The sequence below is a fragment of the Peromyscus californicus genome, unplaced genomic scaffold (assembly GCF_007827085.1).
Source record: "Peromyscus californicus insignis strain IS unplaced genomic scaffold, ASM782708v3 Scaffold_11__1_contigs__length_118956290, whole genome shotgun sequence".
Taxonomy (NCBI): Eukaryota; Metazoa; Chordata; class Mammalia; order Rodentia; family Cricetidae; genus Peromyscus; species Peromyscus californicus.
The window spans coordinates 101868706-101891150 of NW_026294402.1; the positions used below are offsets into that span (position 1 = coordinate 101868706).

Below are 22445 nucleotides of genomic sequence, written 5' to 3' on the forward strand. Positions count from 1 at the left end.
TGATCTCAAGCTCTACTGTAGAGCTATAGTAATAAAAACAGCTTGGTACTGACATAAAAACTGACATGTGGACCAATGGAATTGAATTGAAGACCCTGACATTAATTCACACACCTATGAACATATTATTTTCAACAAAGAAGCCAAAACTGTACCATGGAAAAAAGAAAGCATCTTCAACAAATGGTGCTGGAATAACTGGATGTCAACATGCAGAAGATTACAAATAGATCCATATCTGTCACCATGCACAAAACTCAAGTCCAAGTGGATCAAAGACCTCAACATAAATCCAGTTACACTGAACTTGATAGAAGAGAAAGTAGGAGGTAGTCTGGAACGCATTGGTACAGGAGACCACTTCCTAAATACAACACCAGTAGCACACACACTGAGAGCGACAATTAATAAATGGGACCTCCTGAAACTGAGAAACTTTTGTAGAGAAAAGAACACGACAGCCTACAGAATGGGAAAAGATCTTCACCAACCCCACCTCTGACAGAGGGCTGATCTCCAAAATATATAAAGAACTCAAAAAGTTAGACATCAAAATCCTGAACAATCCAATTAAAAAATGGGCTACAGAGCTTAGTAGAGAATTCTCAACAGAAGAATCTCAAATGGCTGAAAAGCATTTAAGGAACTGCTCAACATCCTTAGTCATCAGGGAAATGCAAATCAAAACAACTCTGAGATACCATCTTACACCTGTCAGAATGGCTAAGATCAAAAACACTGAAGACAGCTTATGTTGGAGAGAATGTAGAGCAAGGGGAACACTCCTCCACTGTTAGTGGGAATGCAAACTTGTACAGCCACTCTGGAAATCAGTATGGTGGTTTCTCAGAAAATTGGGAATAAGTCTTCCTCAAGACCCAGTTATACCACTCTTGGACATATACCCAAGGAATGCTCAATCTCACCACAAGGACACATGCTCAACTATGTTCATATCAGCATTATTTGTAATACCCAGAGCCTGGAAATAACATAGATGCCCCTCAACTGAAGAATGGATAAAGAAAGTGTGGTACATACACACAATGGAGTACTACTCAGCAGTAAAAAACAATGACATCATGAAATTTTCAGGCAAATGGATGGAACTAGATAAAATCATCCTGAATGAGGTAACCCAGATTCAGAAGGACAAACATGGTATGTACTCACTCATAAGTGGATACTAGATGTAAAGCAAAGGATAACTAGACTACAACCCACAGCTCCACAGCTCCAGAGAAGCGAGCTAACAAGGAGAACCCTAAGAGGAAAGCATAGATTGCCCTGGGAAGGGGAAACAGAGGAGATCTCCATGAGTAAACGGGGGGGGGGGGGGGGGCAATAGAGGGTAGGGGATGAGGGATGAGAACATAAGGGAATGGGATGGTAGAGCTGGAACAGGGATGGAGTAGAAGAGCAAGGAAAGAGATCCCATGACAGAGACATCATAGGGATAGGGAGAAACCTGGTGCTAGGGAAGTTCCCAGGAATCCACAAAGATGACCTCAGCTTAAACTAGGAGCAATAGTGGGGACGGAGCCCAAACTGGCCTACTCCAGTAATCAGATTGGTGAATACCCTGTCATCATAGAGCCTTCATCCAGTAACTGATAGAAACAGATGCAGGGATCCACAGCCAAGTACCAGGCCGAGCTCCAGGAGTCCAGTGGAAGAGAGTGAAGAGGGATCTACGAGCAAGGGGCATCAAAATCATGATGGAGAAAGCTACAGAGACAACCAAACTAGTGGGAACTTATGAAATTTAGACCAACACTTGTGGAGCCTCTATGGGACTGGAGTAGGCCCTCTGCATAGGTGAAGACAGTTGTGTAGCTTGACCTGCTTAAGGGGTTCCCTGGCAGTAGGACCAGGATCCATCCCTGGTGCATGAGCAGGCTTTTTGGAGCCCAGTGCCTATGGTGGGATACCTTACACAGTCTTGCTGCAGGGGGAGGGGCTTGGACCTGCCTCAACTGTACCAGGCTCTGCTGACTCCCCATGGGAGACCTTGCCTTGGAGGAGGTGGGAATAGGAAGTGGGTTGGGAGGAAAGGCTGGGAGTGTGGGAGGAAGGAAGAGAGGGGAATCTGTGGTTCGTATGTAAAATGAATAGAAAATTTCTTAATAATAAAAAAACCTTCAAATCTTTGAAGAAAGAAGCTAAAGAAGATATCAGAATATATAAAGATATCCCATGCTCATAGATCAGTAAAATTAACAGTAAAAATGGCCATCCTACCAAAAGCAATCTACAGATTCAACACAATCCCCATTAAAATCCCAACACAAGCCGGGCGATGGTGGCGCACGCCTTTAATCCCAGCACTCGGGAGGCAGAGCCAGGCGGATCTCTGTGAGTTCGAGGCCAGCCTGGTCTCCAAAGCGAGTTCCAGGAAAGGCGCAAAGCTACACAGAGAAACCCTGTCTCGAAAAACCAAAAAAAAAAAAAAAAAAAAAAAAAAAATCCCAACACAATTCTTTATGGATTTTGAAAGAACAATTGTTGATTTTTTTTTCTCTTTACTCTTCTGGGGGGCCTGCCACCCAGCTCCCAAATAAATGACACATGGAGACTTATTATTACTTATGAATGCTCGGCCTTAGCTTGGCTTGTTTCTTGCCAGCTTTCCTTAACTTAAAATTATCTCATCTACCTTTTGCCTCTGGGCTTTTTCCTTTTCTTCTGTATATCTTACTTTCACTCTTACTCTGTGGCTGGTTGTGTGGCTGGGTGGCTGGCCCCTAACATCCTCCTTGCCTCATTTTCTTGTTCTTTCTTCTTTTCCTCCCAGATTTCTTCTTCTATTTATTCTCTCTGCCTGCCAGCCCCACCTATCCTTTCTCCTGACTCGATATTGGCCATTCAGCTCTTTATTTGACCATCAGGTGTTTTAGTCAGGCACAGTAATACAGCTTCACAGAGTTAAACAAATGCAACATAAAAGAATGCAACATATCTTTGCATCATTAAAGCAAATGTTTCACAGCACAAACAAATGTAACACATATAAAATAATATTCTACAGCAAAAAATACTCAACTTCATATGGAAAAAAAAAAAAACAGGATAGCAAAAACAATCCTGTACAATAAAAGAACTTCCAGAGGTATCACTATCCTTGACTCCAAGCTGTACTACAGAGTTATAGTAACAAAAACCACATGGTGCTGGCATAAAAACAAACAGGTCAATCAATGGAATCAAATCAAAGACTCAGATGTTTATCTACACACCTATGGACACCTGATTTGTGACAGAGAAGCCAAAATTATACAATGGAAGAAAGAAAGCATCTTCAACAAACCGTCCTGATCTAACTGGATGTCAGCATGTAGAAGAATGCAAATAGATCCATATTTATCACCCTGCACAAAAATCAAGTCCCAGTGAATCAAAGACCTCAATATAAATCCAGATACACTGAATTTGATAGAAGAGAAAGTGAGAATAGCCTTGAATGCATTCGCACACGAGACAATATCCTCAACAGAACACTAAGATCAACAATTAACAAATGGGACCTCATGAAATGGAAAAGCTTCTGTAAGGCAAAAGATACTGTCCATAGGACAAAACAGTAACCCGCAGAATGGGAAAAGATCTTCATCAACTCCATATCCAACAGAAAGCTAATTTCCAATATATATAAAGAACTCAAGAAACTAGATATCAAAAAAACCCCAATAATCCAATTAAAAAGTGGGGTACAGATCTAAACAGAGAATTTTCAACAGAGGAATCTCAAATGGTCAAGAAACACTTAAAAAAATGTTCAACAGCCTTAGCCATCAGGGAAATGTAAATTAAAACAACTTTAAATTCCATCTTGTACCTGTCAGAATGGCTAAGATCAAAAACATAAGTGATAGCTCATGATGGAGAGATTGTCGAGCAAGGAGAACACTCCACCATCACTGGTGTGAGTGCAAACTTTGGAAATCAATATGGCAGTTTCTCAGAAAATTGGGAATCGATATACCTCAAGACCAAGCTATCACACTCCTAGGCATATACCCAAAGGACACTCTATCTTATCACAAGGACACTTGCTCAACTATGTTCACAGTAGCTTTATTCATAATAGCCTCAAACTGGAAACAATCTAGATGTCCCTCAACATCTAGAACAGATAAAGAAAATGTGGTACATTTACACAATAGAGAATTACTCAGCTGTTAAAATGACATCATGAAATTTGCAGGCAAATAGATGGAACTTGAAAAAAAAAAGCATCCTGAGTGAGGCAGCCCGGACCCAGAAAGACAAATATGGTATGTATTCACTTATAAGTGGATATTGGCTGCAAAGCAAAGGATAATCATGCTACAAACCACAGATCCAGAGAGGCTAGGTAACCAGAAGGGCTTAAGGGGGACACTTAGATCTCCCTGGGAAGGGAAAATAGAATATATTTTGCTGGTAGACTAGGAACAGGTGGAAATGGTAACAGGAGGGACCAAGTCGGGGTAGGGGGTTAGAGAGGGAAGAGTCCTGGAAGAGGCAACTATAAAAGGAGGACATTTCAGGATCAGGTAGAAATCTAGGTACAATGCAAACTCCCAGGAATCTACAAGGGTGATCCTAGCTATAACTCCTAGCAATAGGGGATACATAGCCTGAACTTCGAGTGGAGGGATTGAGACACCAATCCAGCTGCATAACCTTCGACCCACAATTTGTTCTGCTTACAAGATGTGCTGGGGTAAACGTGGCACAGAAATTGTAAGAATGGCCAACCAATAACCAGTCCAGCCTGAGAGTCATGCCATGAGAGGGAGCCCACCCCTGACACTGCCTGAGTGCTAGGACCCAAAGAATCGATGGTCCAGAGACCTAGGATAGAACCAAACACAAATTTCAAAGAAAATCAATGTAATGATGCCTAATGATATCCGACTATACACATAGACTGGTGCTTAACCCAATTGTCATCAGAGAGGCTTCATCCAGCAACTGACAGAAACAGCTGATTCAGAGACCCACAGCTAAACATAAGGCATAGCTCAGGCAATCCTTCAGAAGAGGAAGAGGAAGGATTGTAGGAGCCCAAAGGGGTCAAAGATATCACATGAAAATCCATAGAATCAACTAACCTGGACTCATAGGGGCTGCCACGGACTGAACCAACAACCAGAGAGGCTGCATGGGACTGACCTAAGCCCTCTGCATATATGTTACAGTTATGTATCTTGGTCTTCTTGTGGGACTCAACAGTGGGAGCAGGGCCGCTCTCCTGACTCTTTTACAAATTTTTGGGACCTTACTCCTCGTATTGGGTTTGCCTTGCCCTACTGAGAGCTGCAGAAATATGAAGTAGAAATTCAGCTGACTATGGCAAAGCTAACAACTGGAAGAAGCCAAGCGCCCGTCCAGAGGATAAAGCTAAAACTTAAGGAGTCTTGGTGATATTGGCTTTTGAATATTAGCCATTTCCTACAATGAATTTCTTGTATGCTAATGTAGCTTTTCCATTTAATTCTCTTTCTAAGAATAGTGTGTTTGATCATTCATTGGGCACAGTTTTTCCCTACACAATTAAGGTATTTGAAAACTTCCCCCAACTGTGTTGACAACAGTCACACAGGCAAGACTTCTCTTTTCCAAGCTTTTGTTTCCACTTTTCAGCATTTGAATCAGTTATCTGCCTTCTGTAATTATCTCCTTAACAATTATTCAGGGCCAGAGTCATCTCCAGACAAAAGCATTTTATCTGAGATACCTCTCAAACATCCAAGGACAGACTGCAGATAGATAAACATCCAGACCACCTGCTAGTCTCCTAAAAATAATGTAAATATCCATGTGGAGACAACCGTCAAGGCCAGATAGACATTAGGTACAAAGCCTTGTTTCTTATGCAAATTAAAATCTCCTTTCTCCCATAGCCCAAGTGGTATCTCTAGACTTTGCCTTTAACAATTACTCAGAACAAAAGGGTTTTTACACTCCAGGTACATCAAGCTGTGACACAGGCTGCCTAGCTACCCCCACCCTGTCAGAAAACAGCACAGCCAAGATTAGGCTGAGACAGATATGGATCTAAAGGAAAAGGAAAAAAAAAAAGGCAGTTTTATTTTACCCATGACTTAGTGACATAAAACTCCCAACATTTTACCTAACCACTTCTAAGAATATAGTTTGAGCACATAAATTTCCCTTTTTGATCTATTAACCGATTTTAGCCCTTAATTGACCCCACCTTTTTTAATCACTTCCCTTTTGTGTTGTAAATGAAGCTGACAAACACTGTTCTTTGTGTGGATCTTATGACCCAGAAAATCTTGAATTGCATTGTCAAAGTATTACTGTTTGTAAGTGTATATATACTGGTACCCCCACAGTACTGGGAGATTTTGACTTAGAAGAATAAAGTGAATGGACTAAAGAACTCTGTGTACTTAGATTCATTCAACAATCCTCAGATTAATTTTCGCCACTGGTAGCATTTCTTCTGGAACCCTGGAGACTATAAGGGGCTGGACCCCAATAGTCTTTGTTATTGCCCATCCTTAACACAAGGGGGGGTGCATAGTCTTACTGCAACTTGATATGCCATGTTTGGTTAATATCCCTGGGAGGCCTGCCCTATTCTCAATAAAAATATACGAGGAGTGGATGGAAAGGGTGGTACAGAGGGGAAGCAGGTAGGAGGGCCTGGGAGAAGAGAAGGGAGGGGAAACTGTGGTCAGCATATAAAAAATAATAATAGCCGGGCGGTGGTGGCGCACGCCTTTAATCCCAGCACTTGGGAGGCAGAGGCAGGCGGATCTTTGTGAGTTCAAGGCCAGTCTGGTCTACAGAGTGAGATCCAGGAAAGGCGCAAAGCTGCACAGAGAAACCCTGTCTCGAAAAACCTAAAAAAAAAAAAAATAATAATAATAATAATAAATAATAATATAGTAATAATGAAACATTAGAAATGTTTCTAGATACAACTGCTACTTAAAATATATCTTGTTTTATTAAGTTAGTAGATAATTAATGGACTGAACACATAAAATTTAATATATAACATCAGTATTCAATGCAGTCTTATTTAAGTTCACATTTTAACAAAATTTTTAATATCAACAAAGAAATGCCCAGTTAAGCATATTTTCATTTTCCCTACTTTGCATCTTAGCAATAAATTCATCTAAATAGATGTGGTTCCACAGCACTAAAACTATAAATAAGTCAATTTAATTTTTGTCAAATCTTGAAGAAAAAGCACTTAAAGGTATGGGACTAGGCTTCTTCAAGATAACCATATAACTATAACCACATCTGCATTTTCTGTGATATTTGAAAAATCATTTTAATACTGCCTGAGCCTTAGAAGACTCTTACACAATTCTGCCAAAAAGATGACTGCAGCTACTATAAAGGATTAAAGATGAACTAGAAAACAGCTGTTATGACTGTTAATAATATATGAGGCAAATCCTACACATTAAGGAACACAATGATAAACTCTCCATTACCTTCACATTAGGCTTCTTTGTTGAAACTCCTCTGTACCAACCTAAAAAGATATTAAAATAATGTTACTGTCATTCCATAAAAGACATAATAGTTATTTTAGAAAAAGCAGATGAATGTGATATTTTCCTTACTATTCTTTGGCTTCATTAGGATCTACAGTGAAGTGCTAGTAGTTTACTCCTGAAGGAATAGGTTTTTATCTTTATTCAGTTTTGGTTTTTATGGCAGATAGGAAATACAGTCCAGACTGTTTCCTGATTCATTCACTCTCCCATGCAGCATACTATACAATTCACTTATTTGTTGGTTGTTATTGTTTCTGTTCAGTTGCTAAAGTCAGTATCCCTACTATTACAGAGAAATCAATCTTTTTTCCCTTTCAGCATTTATATACAGCAACACTAACAAGAGTTTCAATTACCCAACAGAAGTATAATTTTCAAGCAGAGAAAATTTTATTGCCAACCTTTCTCAACTCTCAGAGTTTTGCTATATAGTTCACTAGTGTTTGAGAGGAAACAGCATGTAAAAGTATAAACTAATAAAAGTACATACAAAAGGAAAATGAAAGTGAAGAGTATAAATAACAGCTAATATTAACTGAGAACTTCTGTTAATAATTTTACATATTGGAATTGAGGGCATTTTCCATGTACTAATCTTCAAATCTCACGACAGTGCTATGAAAGGGGGGGAACTCTAAATTTTTCATATGAAAACAAAAGACTACAAAAGAACAGAAATTCTGCTTCTTTTAGTAACAACAGCTAAAACAATAAATTACAGTAATTAGTTTCACAAACTGAGTCTCAATTTCTTCATTGATCATTTTAGATAATCTTCAGCACTTGGGAAACAAAGGCAGGCAGATCTCTGTGGGGTTGAGGCCAGCCTGGTCTACAGAGCTAGTTCCAGGACATCCAAGGCTATACAAAGAAACCCTGTTTCAAAAAAAAAAAAAACCTTAAAAAAATAATAATCTTACTATACCTAACATGAACGTATTGAGACACCACATGGCAGAATGAGTCTCTCTAAAAACCTTGCGAATGAATGAATGAATGAGTGAATGAATACATACATACATACATAAAACCATGAATGCTCTAAAGCTACAGTATTCAAAGTTGTGGGGTACTGGGGAAAAAATAGGCAAACGATCTACCGAACAAAAGATAAAATCCATAAACAGACCCACACAGACTTCAACTGACCCTTGACAAAGAAGCAATGGCAACACAATAGGAAAAGGTTTTTTTTACCAAATCGTGCAAGAACAACTGGTATCAACTTGGGAAAATAAATAAATTATATACATATACACTCAGCCCAACCCCTAACTCGGGCGGAGACCCATGCTCCACCAGAGGCCAAGTCTGCCACTAGAGGGCCAGGTAGGCCACTGACCAGCAGACCTCCCCTACTCTCTCAGTGCCCTTCCCCACCCTATTCCCAATCCACCCTCCACTCTCCTTGTCACCAAGTCCCAGGCCCCAACTCAGGCAGAGACCCCACTACTCAACCAGAGGCCACACCGGCCACCAGAAGCCCAGGTAGGCCACCCACCTATGGGCACCCTACTCTCTTGGTATCCCCCACCCTATCCTCAATCCCACCATCCCTCCTTGTTTCTGTGTCCCAGATCACAACTTGGGCAGAGACTCCCTGCTCAATCAGAGGCCACACCTGCCCAAAGACCAAAGAGGATATAGAAACCAAGGAACAAAACACTCATCCAACAAAGATAAACTCAGAAATCAGCACCTAGACCTATAATCACTCTAAACCCAGATGCCTAGAGGCCAGCTAAGAACACAATCAACAACAGCCAAGGCAATAGTTACCACCAGAGCCCAGCTATCCTACTACAGCAAGCCCTGAATATTCCAACACAGCTAAGCATAAGAAAACAACCTTAAAACCAACTTTCTGAAAATGACAGAGGTCTTTAAAGAGGAAATTAATAATTCCCTTAAAGAAATTGAGGAAAAGACAATCAAAAAAATTAGAAGAAATCAACAAATCCCTTAAAGAAAGCCAAGAATAAACCAATAGTTGAAGGAAACGAATGAAACTGTTCAAGACCTGAAAATAGAAATAGAAGCAATAAAGAAAACACAAACTGAAGGAATTCTGGAAATGAAAAATCTAGGTAAGAGAACAGGAACTACAGATCAAGCATCACCAACAGAATACAAGAGATGGAAGAGAGAATATCAGGCATTGAAGACACGATAGAAGAAATAGATACATTGGTCAAAGAAAATGTTAAGTCTAAAAGATTCCTGACACAAAACATCCAGACAATCTGGGACACTAGGAAAAGACCAATCTAAGAATAATAGCAATAGGGCTGGAGAGATCGCTCAGAGGTTAAGAGCATTGGCTGTTCTTCCAGAGGTCCTGGGTTCAATTCCCAGCAATCACATGGTGGCTCACAACCATCTGTAATAAGATCTTGATGCCCTCTTCTGGCCTGCAGGCAACATGCAGGCAGAACACTGTATACATAATAAATAAATAAATCTTTAAAAGAGAAGAATAGAAATAGAAGGAGGAGAAGTATTCCAGCACAAGGGCCCAGAGAATATTTTTAACAAGATCACAGAAGAAAATTTTACTAACCTAAAGAAGGAGATGCCTATAAAGGTACAAGCAGCTTACTGAACACCAAATAGATTGGACCAGAAAAGAAAGTCCCTTTGCCACATAATAATCAAAACATTTAACATAAAGAACAAAGAATATTAAAAGCTTCAAGGGAAAAAGAACAAGTAACATATAAAGGCAGACCTATTAGAACTGCACGCAACTTCTTAATGTAGACTCTAAAAGCCAGAAGGGACTGGACAGATGTCCTGAAGACTCTAAGAGATCACAGATGCCAGATGGCGAAAACAAGATATTCCATGATAAAGTCAAATTTAAACAATACCTATCTACAAATTCAGCCTTAGGGAAAGTATGAGAAGGAAAACTCAAACCCAAAGAGGTTAACTAAACCCATGAAAACACAGGAAATAAATAATCTTACACCAACAAAACCAAAAAAAGGGAAGCATTGTGCCCACCCACGTGTACACACACACACACACACACACACACACACACACACACACACACACACATACACACACACACACTGCCAACACCACAACCAACAAAATAACAGGAATTAACAATAATTGCTCATTGATATGTCTCACTGTCCATTGAAGGGGCTCTAACAGGCCCAAGCACGGCAAACATGGCTCTGGTGGGCCTTGTCCTCCTTTCATACCCTCCTAGCTTGCTAAAAACCATTAAGTTACATTCCTAAAAATAGCCACCTAAGTCTATTCCATTATTTGGTCACTACTACCCCTGAGGTTGACTACCAAGGTCCAACTATCAAACTATGAAAATCCAGCAATAAAAATCCCCTTTTGGTCACCCTAATTAACTGTCCAATCAAAATTAAACACCCCATCCTGATACAGGGTTTCCCTTTTTTTTATTTTACTTTTTTTTTAATTTTTATTTTTATTTTGCAATACAATTTGGTTCTACATATCAGCCACGAATTCCCTTGTTCTCCCCCCTCCCACCTCCCTCACCTTCCCCCCAGCCCACCCCCTATTCCCACCTCCTCCAGAGCAAAGCCTCCCCCACGGACTGAGATCAACCTGGTAGACTCAGTCCAGGTAGGTCCAGTCCCCTCCTCCCAGGCCGAGCCAAGCGATCCTGCATAGGCCCCAGGTTTCAAACAGCCAACTCATGCACTGAGCATAGGACCTGGTCCCACTGCCTGGATGCCTCCCAAACAGATCAAGCCAATCAACTGTCTCACCCATTCAGAGGGCCTGATCCAGTTGATGACCCCTCAGCCATTGGTTCATAGTTCATGTGTTTCCATTCATTTGGCTATTTGTCCCTGTGCTTTATCCAACCTTGGTCTCAACAATTCTCGCTCATATAAACCCTCCTCATTCTTACTAATTGGACTCCCAGAGATCCACCCGGGCCCTAGCCATGGATCTCTGCATCCAGATCCCTCAGTAGTTGGATGGGGTTTCTAGCATGACAATTAGGGTGTTTGGCCATCCCATCACCAGAGTAGGTCAGTTCGGGCTGTCTCTCGACCATTGCCAGCAGTCTGTTGTGGGGGTATCTTTGTGGATTTCTGTGGGTCTCTCTAGCACTTTGCTTCTTCCTATTCTCATGTGGTCTTCATTTATAATGGTCTCCTATTCCTTGTTCTCCCTCTCTGTTGTTGATCCAGCTGGATCTCCCGCTCCCCCAAGCTCTCTTTCCCTCGACCCTCGCCTTTCACTACCCCCACTCATGTCCAGGCTGTTCGTGTAGATCTCTTCCATTTCTCCGTCATTGGGTGATCCCCGTGTCTTTCTTGGGGTCCTGTTTTCCAGGTAGCCTCCCTGGTGATGTGAGTAGCAGTCCAGTCATCCTTGTTCCACATCTAGTATCCTCCTATGAGTGAGTACATACCATGTTTGTCTTTCTGAGTCTGGGTTACCTCACTCAGGATGATTTTTTCTAGATCCATCTATTTGCCTGCAAACCTCATGATGTCATTGTTTTTCTCTGCTGAGTAGTATTCCATTGTGTATAGATACCACCTTACGCCTGTAAGAATGGCTAAGATCAAAAACACTGAAGACACCTTATGCTGGCAAGGATATGGAGCTAGGGGAACTCTCCTCCACTGCTGGTGGGAATGCAAGCTTGTACAACCACTTTGGAAATCAATATGGCGCTTTCTTAGAAAATTGGGAATCCATCTCCCCCAAGATCCAGCTATACCACTCTTGGGCATATACCCAAGGAATGCTCAATCACACCACAAGAGCACTTGTTCAGCTATGTTCATATCAGCATTGTTTGTAATAGCCAGAACATGGAAACAACCTAGATGCCCTTCAACTGAAGGATGGATAAACAGGGTTTCCCTTTTTATCTTTATAAATTTATTAGTATTCATTAGAAATCATTGAAACCGTGTTCCAAAGGAGACATTGGTACCCCAGGCTTCTTGACATCACTACATACAGTAGCTAAGATGAGGAAACAACTCAAATGTCTATTCAATGACTGCATGCAAAAAGTGTGGTAAACACATAATTACTTCTCCTTTAAAAGAAAGAGAACCCTCAACTGTGCAAAGAGAGAAAGAGAGAGAGAGAGAGAGGGAGAGAGCGCGCTTCCACCCCTCACAAAAATTAACTCAGCTAGATCATACACCTAAATGTAAAGTGCTAACTATAAACACTCAGAAGACAATACAGGAGAAAACTCCGATAATATTAGGTACAGTGATGACTTTTTAGATTTAAAACCAAAAGCATGGTTCATTAATAACTGATAAGCTAGACTACATAAAAATGTAAAGTTTTGGCCCTAGGAAAAACAAAGAGAGTAAGATAGGCTATTGAGAAGGAGAAAATCTTTACAATGAACATATCTGATAAAATACCATTACCTCAAATATATATGTAAATTCCATTACCTTAAATATATATATATATATATATATATATATATATATATATATATATATATAAAGAATGCACACAACTCAACATGAAGAAAATAAACAGTCAACCAGGTGTGGGAAAAGAAAGGGGGGAGGGGGGAAAGAAAGAAGAAATGATGGGAGTAGAATGAAGGGGAAGAGAGGAAATCAAATTTAAAGATAGATGAAAGATAAAGCTAGACATCTCACCAAATAAGATATACAGATGATGAATGATAGATCAAAAGACAGTCGTTATCAACTGATTAAGGAGTTGCAAATTAAAATAGGCTCCAACTGCACACTGGACCACTTAAATCTGGAATATTGGTAACACAAAATGCTAGGTAGAACCTTAAATGTATAGTGTTCACTCATTTATTAACACTACATGAGCAAAATTTAAAATACCATGTTCCCCTGCAGTCAACCTTTTCCCAAACCTTCTTTCCCCACAGCCCTGGCAAGCACTGATCTAAATAGCTCCAAAAAAGTATTATCAGCTGGGGAGGGGGGGGCATGGGCACACGCCTTGGGAGGAGGCAGGTGAATCTCTGAGTTCAAGGCCAGCCTGGTCTACACAGAGAAACCCTGTCTTGAAAAACCAAAAAAAGAAAAAAAAAAAAGGTATTATCATCTCCTCAGATGTGATCACTCTTAGGATCATACATCGCACTCACTGAACTTTGGTTATCACATTTTCTTCTTATTTATTAACATGAATTAACTAATACTACTGAGGTAGAGTGTACTATTTCCATACATGCATATGGTGTGCAGTGATAAAATCTAACCTTTTTATTCCCAACTTTTACCCCAATATATACATCCCAGTCCTTGGCAATAACTTCGATTTTTCAGGTTAACTTTTTGTTTTGTTTTGTTTTTGTTTTTCGAGACAGGGTTTCTCTGTGAAGCTTTGTGCCTTTCCTGGAACTCACTTGGTAGCCCAGGCTGGCCTCAAACTCACAGAGATCCACCTGCCTCTGTCTCCCGAGTGCTGGGATTAAAGGCGTGCACCACCACGGCCCGGCTTCAGGTTAACTTTTTTTAACTTCTAAATATGAGAAAGAATGGGCAGTAAATGTTTTTCTGTGTCTAGATTACTTCATATAACATGATGTCCTCTAGCTCTATTCACTGTATTACCAATGACAGAACTTTGATCCAGTCATTGTAATAATACTCTATCATGAATACAAAACACATTTTTTTTTTTGTTTTTGGTTTTTCGAGACAGGGTTTCTCTGTGTAGCTTTGCGCCTTTCCTGGAACTCACTTGGTAGTCCAGGCTGGCCTCAAACTCACAGAGATCCTCCTGGCTCTGCCTCCCGAGTGCTGGGATTAAAGGCGTGTGCCACCACCGCCCGGCCAAAACACATTTCTTTATCCATTCATTTGTTGGCGGGTATCTAGGTAGAATCCTTATTTTAGCTATTATGAATAGTGCAGCAATAAGCATGGTCATATATGAACCTCTCTGTTACACTGACTTCATCTCCTTTGGATAGCAACCAAATACAGGAATAACTGAATCATATGGTAATTCTAATTTTATAGCTTTCTGAGGAATCTCCAAACTGTTCTCCATAATAGCTGTACTAATTTACATTCCTACCAATAGTACATAAGAGTTGCTTTTTTCTCCACAACAGTACCATTTTTTGTTATTTTTTGTCTGTTTATAATATCTTCTAATTGGAGTAACATGGCATCACACTGTAGACTTGATCTGCATTCATCTAACAATAATGATACTGAGCATTTTTCAAATACTTGAGAGCCAATTTTATTTATTCTTTACACCTGCCACCACAACCACAAGTCACATCAAAATTACAACGTAAGTTTAAAAAAAACCCACAACCAAAGATTTCATTGGGAGAAATACTGTTCTTGTTTCAAGTTTGGTTGTTTACAGTCACTGAACAACCTCTTATATGTATAGGTCTTCTTGTCTCAAGTGCTTCACTATGTATATGTCAGAACATCACTCACAGTTTCCTGTCTCAAAACACTGGAAGAAAGAAACACATATTAAGGGCTCCCACCAGCACAACACTCAGAGATTCTATAGGCTGATGACTTTGTGATGAAACACTGTCCAGGATGGTCTACATCACAGACCTATCCACTTATATTTTTCTTCTTAATAATACCCATTCTAACTGGGGTATGATAGAACACTATGGTTTTGATTTGCATTTCCCTGATGATTTGTGATGCTGAGTATTTTTCACATGCTAATTTGCCTGGCATCTTTAGTTTTCCTTTGAGAAATGTCTACTTGAATCTTTTGTTGAATTTCAAAATATTTGCTTCTTTGCTAGTGTGTTCTTTTCATACTCCTGATAATAGTTCTTTGTCACATATATAGTTTGCAAGTATTTTCTCCCATTCTGTAGGTTACATCTTCAGTCTGTTATTTCCCTTTGCTATACAGCAAGCAGCTTTTGAATTTGACAAAAGCTCATTCATTAGCATTTGTTTTTGCTGCCTGTGCATTTCAGGCCTGATCCAAAATTTCGCTGCTCAAACCAAAGTCATTAAATGTTTCCACTATGTTTTCTTCTGGAAGTTTTATAGTTTGGGAGTCTGACATTTAAGTCACCAATTCATTTTAAATTGATTATATAAATAATTTGAGATAGGATCATATTTCATTCTTCTACAAGCAGAGATATCCAATGCTCAAAATATCCAGGCTAGATGTAAAATGTTCCCCACAAAATTGTGTGTTCCATCACTTGGTTCTCATTTAGTAGTGCTGGTTTGGAGGCTAATCTGAACCTTTCACAAGTGGGACTTAGTTGAAGAAAATGGATGAGCAATTCATCAACAGCTCCAGGAATAACAATGCAAACTCATTTGAAAAACTGTCACTTGAGGGGCTGAAGAGATGGCTTAGCAGTTAAGAGCACTGCTTGCTCTTCCAGAGGTCCTGAGTTCAATTCCCAGCAACCACCTAGTGGCTCACAATCATCTATAGTAGGATCTGATGCCCTCTTCTGGCATAAAGTTGCACATGCAGATAGAGTACTCATACATTAAAATAAATAAATAAATCTTTTTTTAAAAAAAGGAAGAAAAAAACTGTCATTTGAAAGTAGTGAGTTAATCTTGTATCCAGCTACTTAGCTGAAAGTGTTTACCAGCTGTAAGAGTTTCCCAGTGGAATTTTTAGGGTCACTTATGTATATTATCATATCATCTGCAAATAAAGACACTTGACTTCCTTTCCAACTTGTATTCCCTTGATCTCCTTCAGTAGTCTTATTGCTCTAGCTAACTTACAGGACTATATTGAATAGGTCTGGAGAGTGGACAACCTTGCTGTGGTCCTGATTTCAGTGGAATTGCTTTGAGTTTCTCTCCATTTAAACTGATGTTGGCTATGGGCTTGCTGTGAACTGCTTTTATTATGTTGAGGCATGCCCCTTGCATCCCTAATCTCTCTAGCTCTTTTATCATGAAGGGGTGTTGAATTCCGTCAAATGTCTAATGAGATGATCATGTGGTTTTTGCTTTCAGTTTGTTTATATAGTGGATGACATTTACTGGTTTATGTATGCTGAGCCATCCCTGCATTTCTGAGATTAATCCTACTTGTTCATAGTGGATGAGTGTTTTGGGGGTTTGTTTGTTTTTTTGATGCATTCTTGGATTCTGTTTGCAAGTATTTTATTGAGAATTTTGCATCTATGTCAGTGGTTCTCAACCTTCCTAATGCTGCAACTCTTTAATACAGTTCATCATGCTGTAGTGATCCCCAACAATAAAATTATTTTGTTGCTCCTTCATAACTGTAATTTTACTGTTATGAATCATAATGTAAATATCTGATACACAGGATATTTGATATGGAACCCCAAAGAGGTCACGACCCATAAGGTGTGAATCACTGATCTATGTTCATAAGGAAAATTAGTCTGTAATTCTCTTTCTTTGTTGGGTCTTTATGGGGTCTGGGTATCAGAGTAATTGGCCTTGTAAAACTAATTGGACAACCAGGTGGTGGTGGTGCACGCCTTTAATCCCAGCACTCGAGGCAGAGTCAGCCTGATCTACAGAGAAAGATCCAAGATAGGCACCAAAACTATACAGAGAAACCCTGTCTCGAAAAAACAAAAAACAAACAAAAAAACTAATTAGACATTATTCCTTCTGTTTCTATTTTGTGGAATAATTTGAGGAGTATTGATATTGACTCTTCTTTGAAAGTCTGGTAGAAATCTGACTAAAACCATCTGACCCTGTGCTCTTTTTTTTGGAAGGGGAATTGGTAAACTCTTAACTACTGCTTCTATTTACAAATCTGTCTAAACTGCTTATCTGATCTTGATTTAACTTTGGTAGGTGATACGTATCAAGAAAATTATTCATTTCTTTTAGATTTTCCAATTTGGCAAAGTAAAGGTTTGTAAAATGTGTCCATAAGAGTCTCTAGATTTCCCTAGATATCTGTTATGTCCCCATTTTTATCTCTAATTTTCTTCATTTGGATCTGTTCTCTCCATCTTTTAGATAAACTGGCTAAGGGTTTGACAATTTTACTCATTATCTCAAAAAAAAAAAACAACTCTTTGTTTTACTGATTCGTGTGTGTGTGTGTGTGTGTGTGTGTGTGTGTGTGTGTGTGTGTGTGTGTGTGCTTCTATTTTATTGATTTCAGCCCTGAGTTTGATTATTTCTTGCCATCTATTTCTTTTGGGTGTGATTTCTTCTTTTTGTTCCAGAGCTTTCAAGTTTACTGTTAAGTTACTAGTATAAGGTCTCTCCAATTTTTTATGTAGGCACTTACTGTTATGAACTTTACTCTCAGAACAGCTTTCATTGTGTCTAATAAGGTTGGAAACGTGTGTATTCATTTTCATTCAAGTCTAGAAAGTAATTTCTCAATTTCTGTCTTGACACATTTTTCATTCAGTAGTGAGTTGCTCAGTTTCCATGAATTTGCAAGATTTCTGTTGTTCTATTGTTGTTGATATCCAGCTTTAATTCATGGTGTCAGATAGGATACAGGGTATTATTTCAATTTTCTTATATCCATTGAGACTTACTTTGTGTCCAAGAACGTTGTCAATTTTGGAGAAAGCTGCTGAGAACAAGGTATATTCTTTTGTGTTTGGGTGAAATGTTCTGTAAATATCTATTAGGGCCATTTGGTTTATAACATCAGTTAGCTCTCCAACATTTCTGTTTTAAGTTTTGTCTGGATGACTTGTCTATAGGTAAGAGTGGGGTACTGAAGCCACCCACTATAACTGTGTAAAGATCAATATGTGATTTAAGCTGTAATAGTGTTTCTTTTATGAACTTGGGTACCCTTGTGTTTGGTGCATAGATATAAAGAACTGCAATATCCTCTTGGTGGATTTTTCCTCGATGAGTATGTAGTGTCCTCTATCTCTTTTGAGGAGTTTTGGGTTGAAGTCTATTTTGTCAGATATTAAAATGGCTACACTGGCTTGTTTCTTGGGTCCATTTTCTTGGAATATCTTTTTCCCTCCTTTTACCTTGAGGTGATATCTATGTTAAGGTGTTCTTGGATGTAGCAGAAGAATGGATCCTGAGTTTCGAATCCATTCTGTTAGTTTATGTCTTTTCATTAGGGAATCGAGACCACTGATATTCAGAGTTATCAGTGAGCAGTGTCTGTTGATTCCTATTATTTTGTTGTGGTGGTGTGGGTTTTTTTCCCTCCTTTTGGAGAAAATATAAAACTATATGCAAGTCATAACTTTCCCTCTCTTTCTCCATATTGAGCCACTAAATGTTCTTTTATCTATTCCATTCTTCCTTATTCTTGATGAAAATTCAGACTGTGTTTTATTCTTTTCTAGCTGAGGCCAGTAGATAAGAGTGGCTGACCTGCATTAGGCACTCAAATGTATAGTAGCTGAAAAAACTGAATGAATCTATAAAATATGGGGTGATAAAATCCATATGACATATGACAAGTCTGTTGGTCAGTGTCTTAGGATTTCTATTGCTGTGACAAAACACCATGACCAAAAAGTAAGTTGGGGAGGAAAGGGTTTATTTGGCTTAGTATGGTGATATTTTATTTGTACTGAAATGTGATTTTATTTGTATGTTAATAAATAAAGTTACCTGGGGGTCAGAGCTAATAGCAAGCCATAGCAGAAGTCTGGCAGTAGTAGCACATGCCCTTAATCCCGATCACATGACAGGCAGATCTCTGTGTATTCAAGGACACCACCAGCATGGAGACACACGCCTTTAATCTCAATACCAACCATAGAAGACCTGGAGGTCTGTATAGACAAGCAGTGACGAGGAGGTCATGTGGTTGGGTTTACAACCAATGAGAAGGCAGAACAGAAAGTCAATAAAAAGACAGATACACAGGAAGTAGGTCTCTTTCTCAGGGGAAGGACGGCAGCGGCAACGGGTGGTAAGGAGCGATTTTAGTCTCAGCTCTTAGCTACTGCTCTGACCTCTTGGGCTTTTAACTATGCATTTGGCTCTGTGTTTCTTATTTAATAACACCATTACATCTACAGCTTAGACTTCAGCATTGCTGTTCATCATGAAGGAAGCCAGAACAGGAACTCAAACAGGGAAGGATCCTGGAAGGAGAAGCTGATGCAGACGCCATTGAGGGGTGCTGCTTACTAGCTTGCTTCCCATGGCTTGCTCAGCCCACCTTCTTATAGAACCCAGGACCAACAGCCCAGGGATGGCACCGCCCACCATGAGCTGGGTCCTCCCCAACTGATCACTAAATGAGAAAATGCCTTACAGCTAGATCTCATAGAGTCATTTCCTCAACTGAGGCTCCTTCCTCTGACTCTAGCTTGCGTCTAGTTGACACAAAAAAACAGCCACTACAATCAGTTTAAAGTAACACACATATAATGTCTTTACATAGTCTCTTACACACAGTAACTCAATAAATAAGAGAAGGGGCAGTTGAAAGGAACAAGAAACACTAAGGCTCTATCTATGTTTGCCTTTTAATGATAAAATTTTTCCAGGAAAGACTAAGCTTATAAAATAAGTCTGTTATCCTGAGTGAGGTAACCCAGACTCAGAAAGACAAACATGGTATGTACTCACTCATAGCAGGATACTAGACATGAAACAAGGATGACTTGTCTGCTACTCACATCACCAGGGAGGCTACCTGGAAAACAGGACCCCAAGAAAGACACAGGGATCGCCCAATGACAGAGAAATGGAAGGAGATCTACATGAACAGCCTGGACATGAGTGGGGGTAATGAAAGGCGAGGGTTGAGGGAAAGAGAGCTTGGGGGAGCAGGAGATCCCAGCTGGATCAACAACAGAGAGGGAGAACAAGGAATAGGAGACCATGGTAAATGAAGACCACATGAGAATAGGAAGAAGCAAAGTGCAAGAGAGGCCCACAGAAATCCACAAAGATACCCACACAACAGACTGCTGGCAATGGTCGAGAGACAGCCCGAACTGACCTACTCTGGTGATGGGATGGCCAAACACCCTAATTGTTGTGCTAGAAACCTCATCCAACTACTGAGGGATCTGGATGCAGAGATCCATGGCTAGGCCCCGGGTGGATCTCTGGGAGTCCAATTAGCGAGAATGAGGAGGGTTTATATGAGCGAGAATTGTTGAGACCAAGGTTGGATAAAGCACAGGGACAAATAGCCAAATGAATGGAAACACATGAACTATGAACCAATGGCTGAGGGGTCCCCACTGGATCAGGCCCTCTGAATGGGTGAGACAGTTGATTGGCTTGATCTGTTTGGGAGACATCCAGGCAGTGGGACCAGATCTTGTGCTCATTGCATGAGTTGGCTGTTTGAAACCTGGGGCCTATGCAGGATTGTTTGGCTCGGCCTGGGAGGAGGGGACTAGACCCACCTGGACTGAGTCTACCAGGTTGACCTCAGTCTGTGGGGAAGGCTTTGCCCTGGAGGAGATGGGAATGGGGGGGGGGGGGGGGGTTGGGGGGAAGGTGAGGGGGACGGGAGGGGGGAGAACAAGGGAATCCGTGGCTGATATGTAGATCTGAATTGTATTGCAAAATAAATTAAAATAAATTAAAAAAAAAAAGATAAAAAAAAAAAATAAGTCTGGCCGGGCGGTGGTGGCGTACGCCTTTAATCCCAGCACTCGGGAGGCAGAGCCAGGCGGATCTCTGTGAGTTCGAGGCCAGCCTGGGCTACAGAGTGAGTTCCAGGAAAGGCGCAAAGCTACACAGCGAAACCCTGTCTCGAAAAAAAAAAAAAAGTCTGAAGTTGCTTAATATAGTGTAGATTCTAGGAGATCAAAAACACACATGTCCAAAGATCTATGTAAAGTCCCTTTTGAAAAAGTTAGGATATACATTTTTAAAAAAAAAGTGCAAATCCATACATGAACTAACGGCTATGTTTCTATTCTCACCAACAAGATGTTTTAAAAAAAAAATACTATTGCAACAAAATGACAATCACTAGACCTGAAACCAGAGATGAGTATGAAGAGCTTCAATACCTACAGAAAGCAAATGGCTCTTCCAATATTAAACAGGAAAGATTTCTCTATAAAACCTGTCCACATTTATCAATAAAGCCTATGCTATTCATATTAATATGATTTTTATCTATAATCCCCATATTTGGGTATATTGTCTGTATGTATGCACAAGTGTGCATGCATGTGCATGTGTATATACAATGTATATGGTGCACCTGTGCATGTGGATGACAGAAATGGACACTGGATGGCTTCTTCAATCACTTTCCACTTCATTTTTCTGAGACAGGGTCTCTCTGAACCTCGGGCTCACCAACTCATCTAAACTGGCTGGCCAGCGAGCTCCATTGATAGGATTACAGGCATGTAGTCCTGCACCCAGATTTATTTGTGGGTGCCAGGGATCCAATGCTTGCACAGCAAGTACCTTATTGACTAAGCCATCTCTGCAACCCTATAGTCCCCTCATCACCACTGAAATCTCTCATGATTTTAACTACAGCTCTGTTACAGCTAACTTTTACTTATAACTCAACTTCACATAAAATACTATCTAAAGCTACCCATCTGTTGGTTGTCTTTTTTATCAAGGCTTAAAAAGAAACTTCAGCCAAAACCAAGATACAAAAAGTAAATTAGAGATATGAGAGACTAAAATAAACTGAAATGTCTCTTTTGATTTGCTGTCCCAAGCACACACTGGGCTAGCAGAAAAAAATGTTCTTAGTCTACACTGCTATTATTGAGGGTAAAATGTTTCAGGAAAAGACAAACTGGGTGTCCTCTAAACCAGGTTTACAAAAAATTCTTACAACTCCTTCACTGACACAAGAAATACATAAAACATTTTATGCTGAAAAGAGCTGATCAAAGAGCTGCTACAAAGTAAGTGGAAAAAGGCAAAACAACAACAAACCAAAGGAAAAAAAAAAAAACGTAGAGTTGAAATTCCACTTAGAAGGTGTAATATCAATGATAACCAGAATGTCCCTTAAAAA

At 39.9% G+C, this 22445-nt stretch overlaps 1 protein-coding gene across 13 annotated transcripts in view; it reads right to left on the bottom strand.

Annotated features, from left to right (window-relative positions):
* Dock3 (dedicator of cytokinesis 3) overlaps positions 1-22445 on the bottom strand; it is a 377571-nt gene that overhangs the window by 297246 nt on the left and 57880 nt on the right. For all 13 annotated transcript variants that reach the window (XM_052719644.1, XM_052719626.1, XM_052719604.1 and 10 more), the window contains exon 3: positions 7467-7507. In XM_052719644.1, the coding sequence (XP_052575604.1) occupies positions 7467-7507 (41 nt within the window). The remainder of the gene's footprint in view (positions 1-7466; positions 7508-22445) is intronic.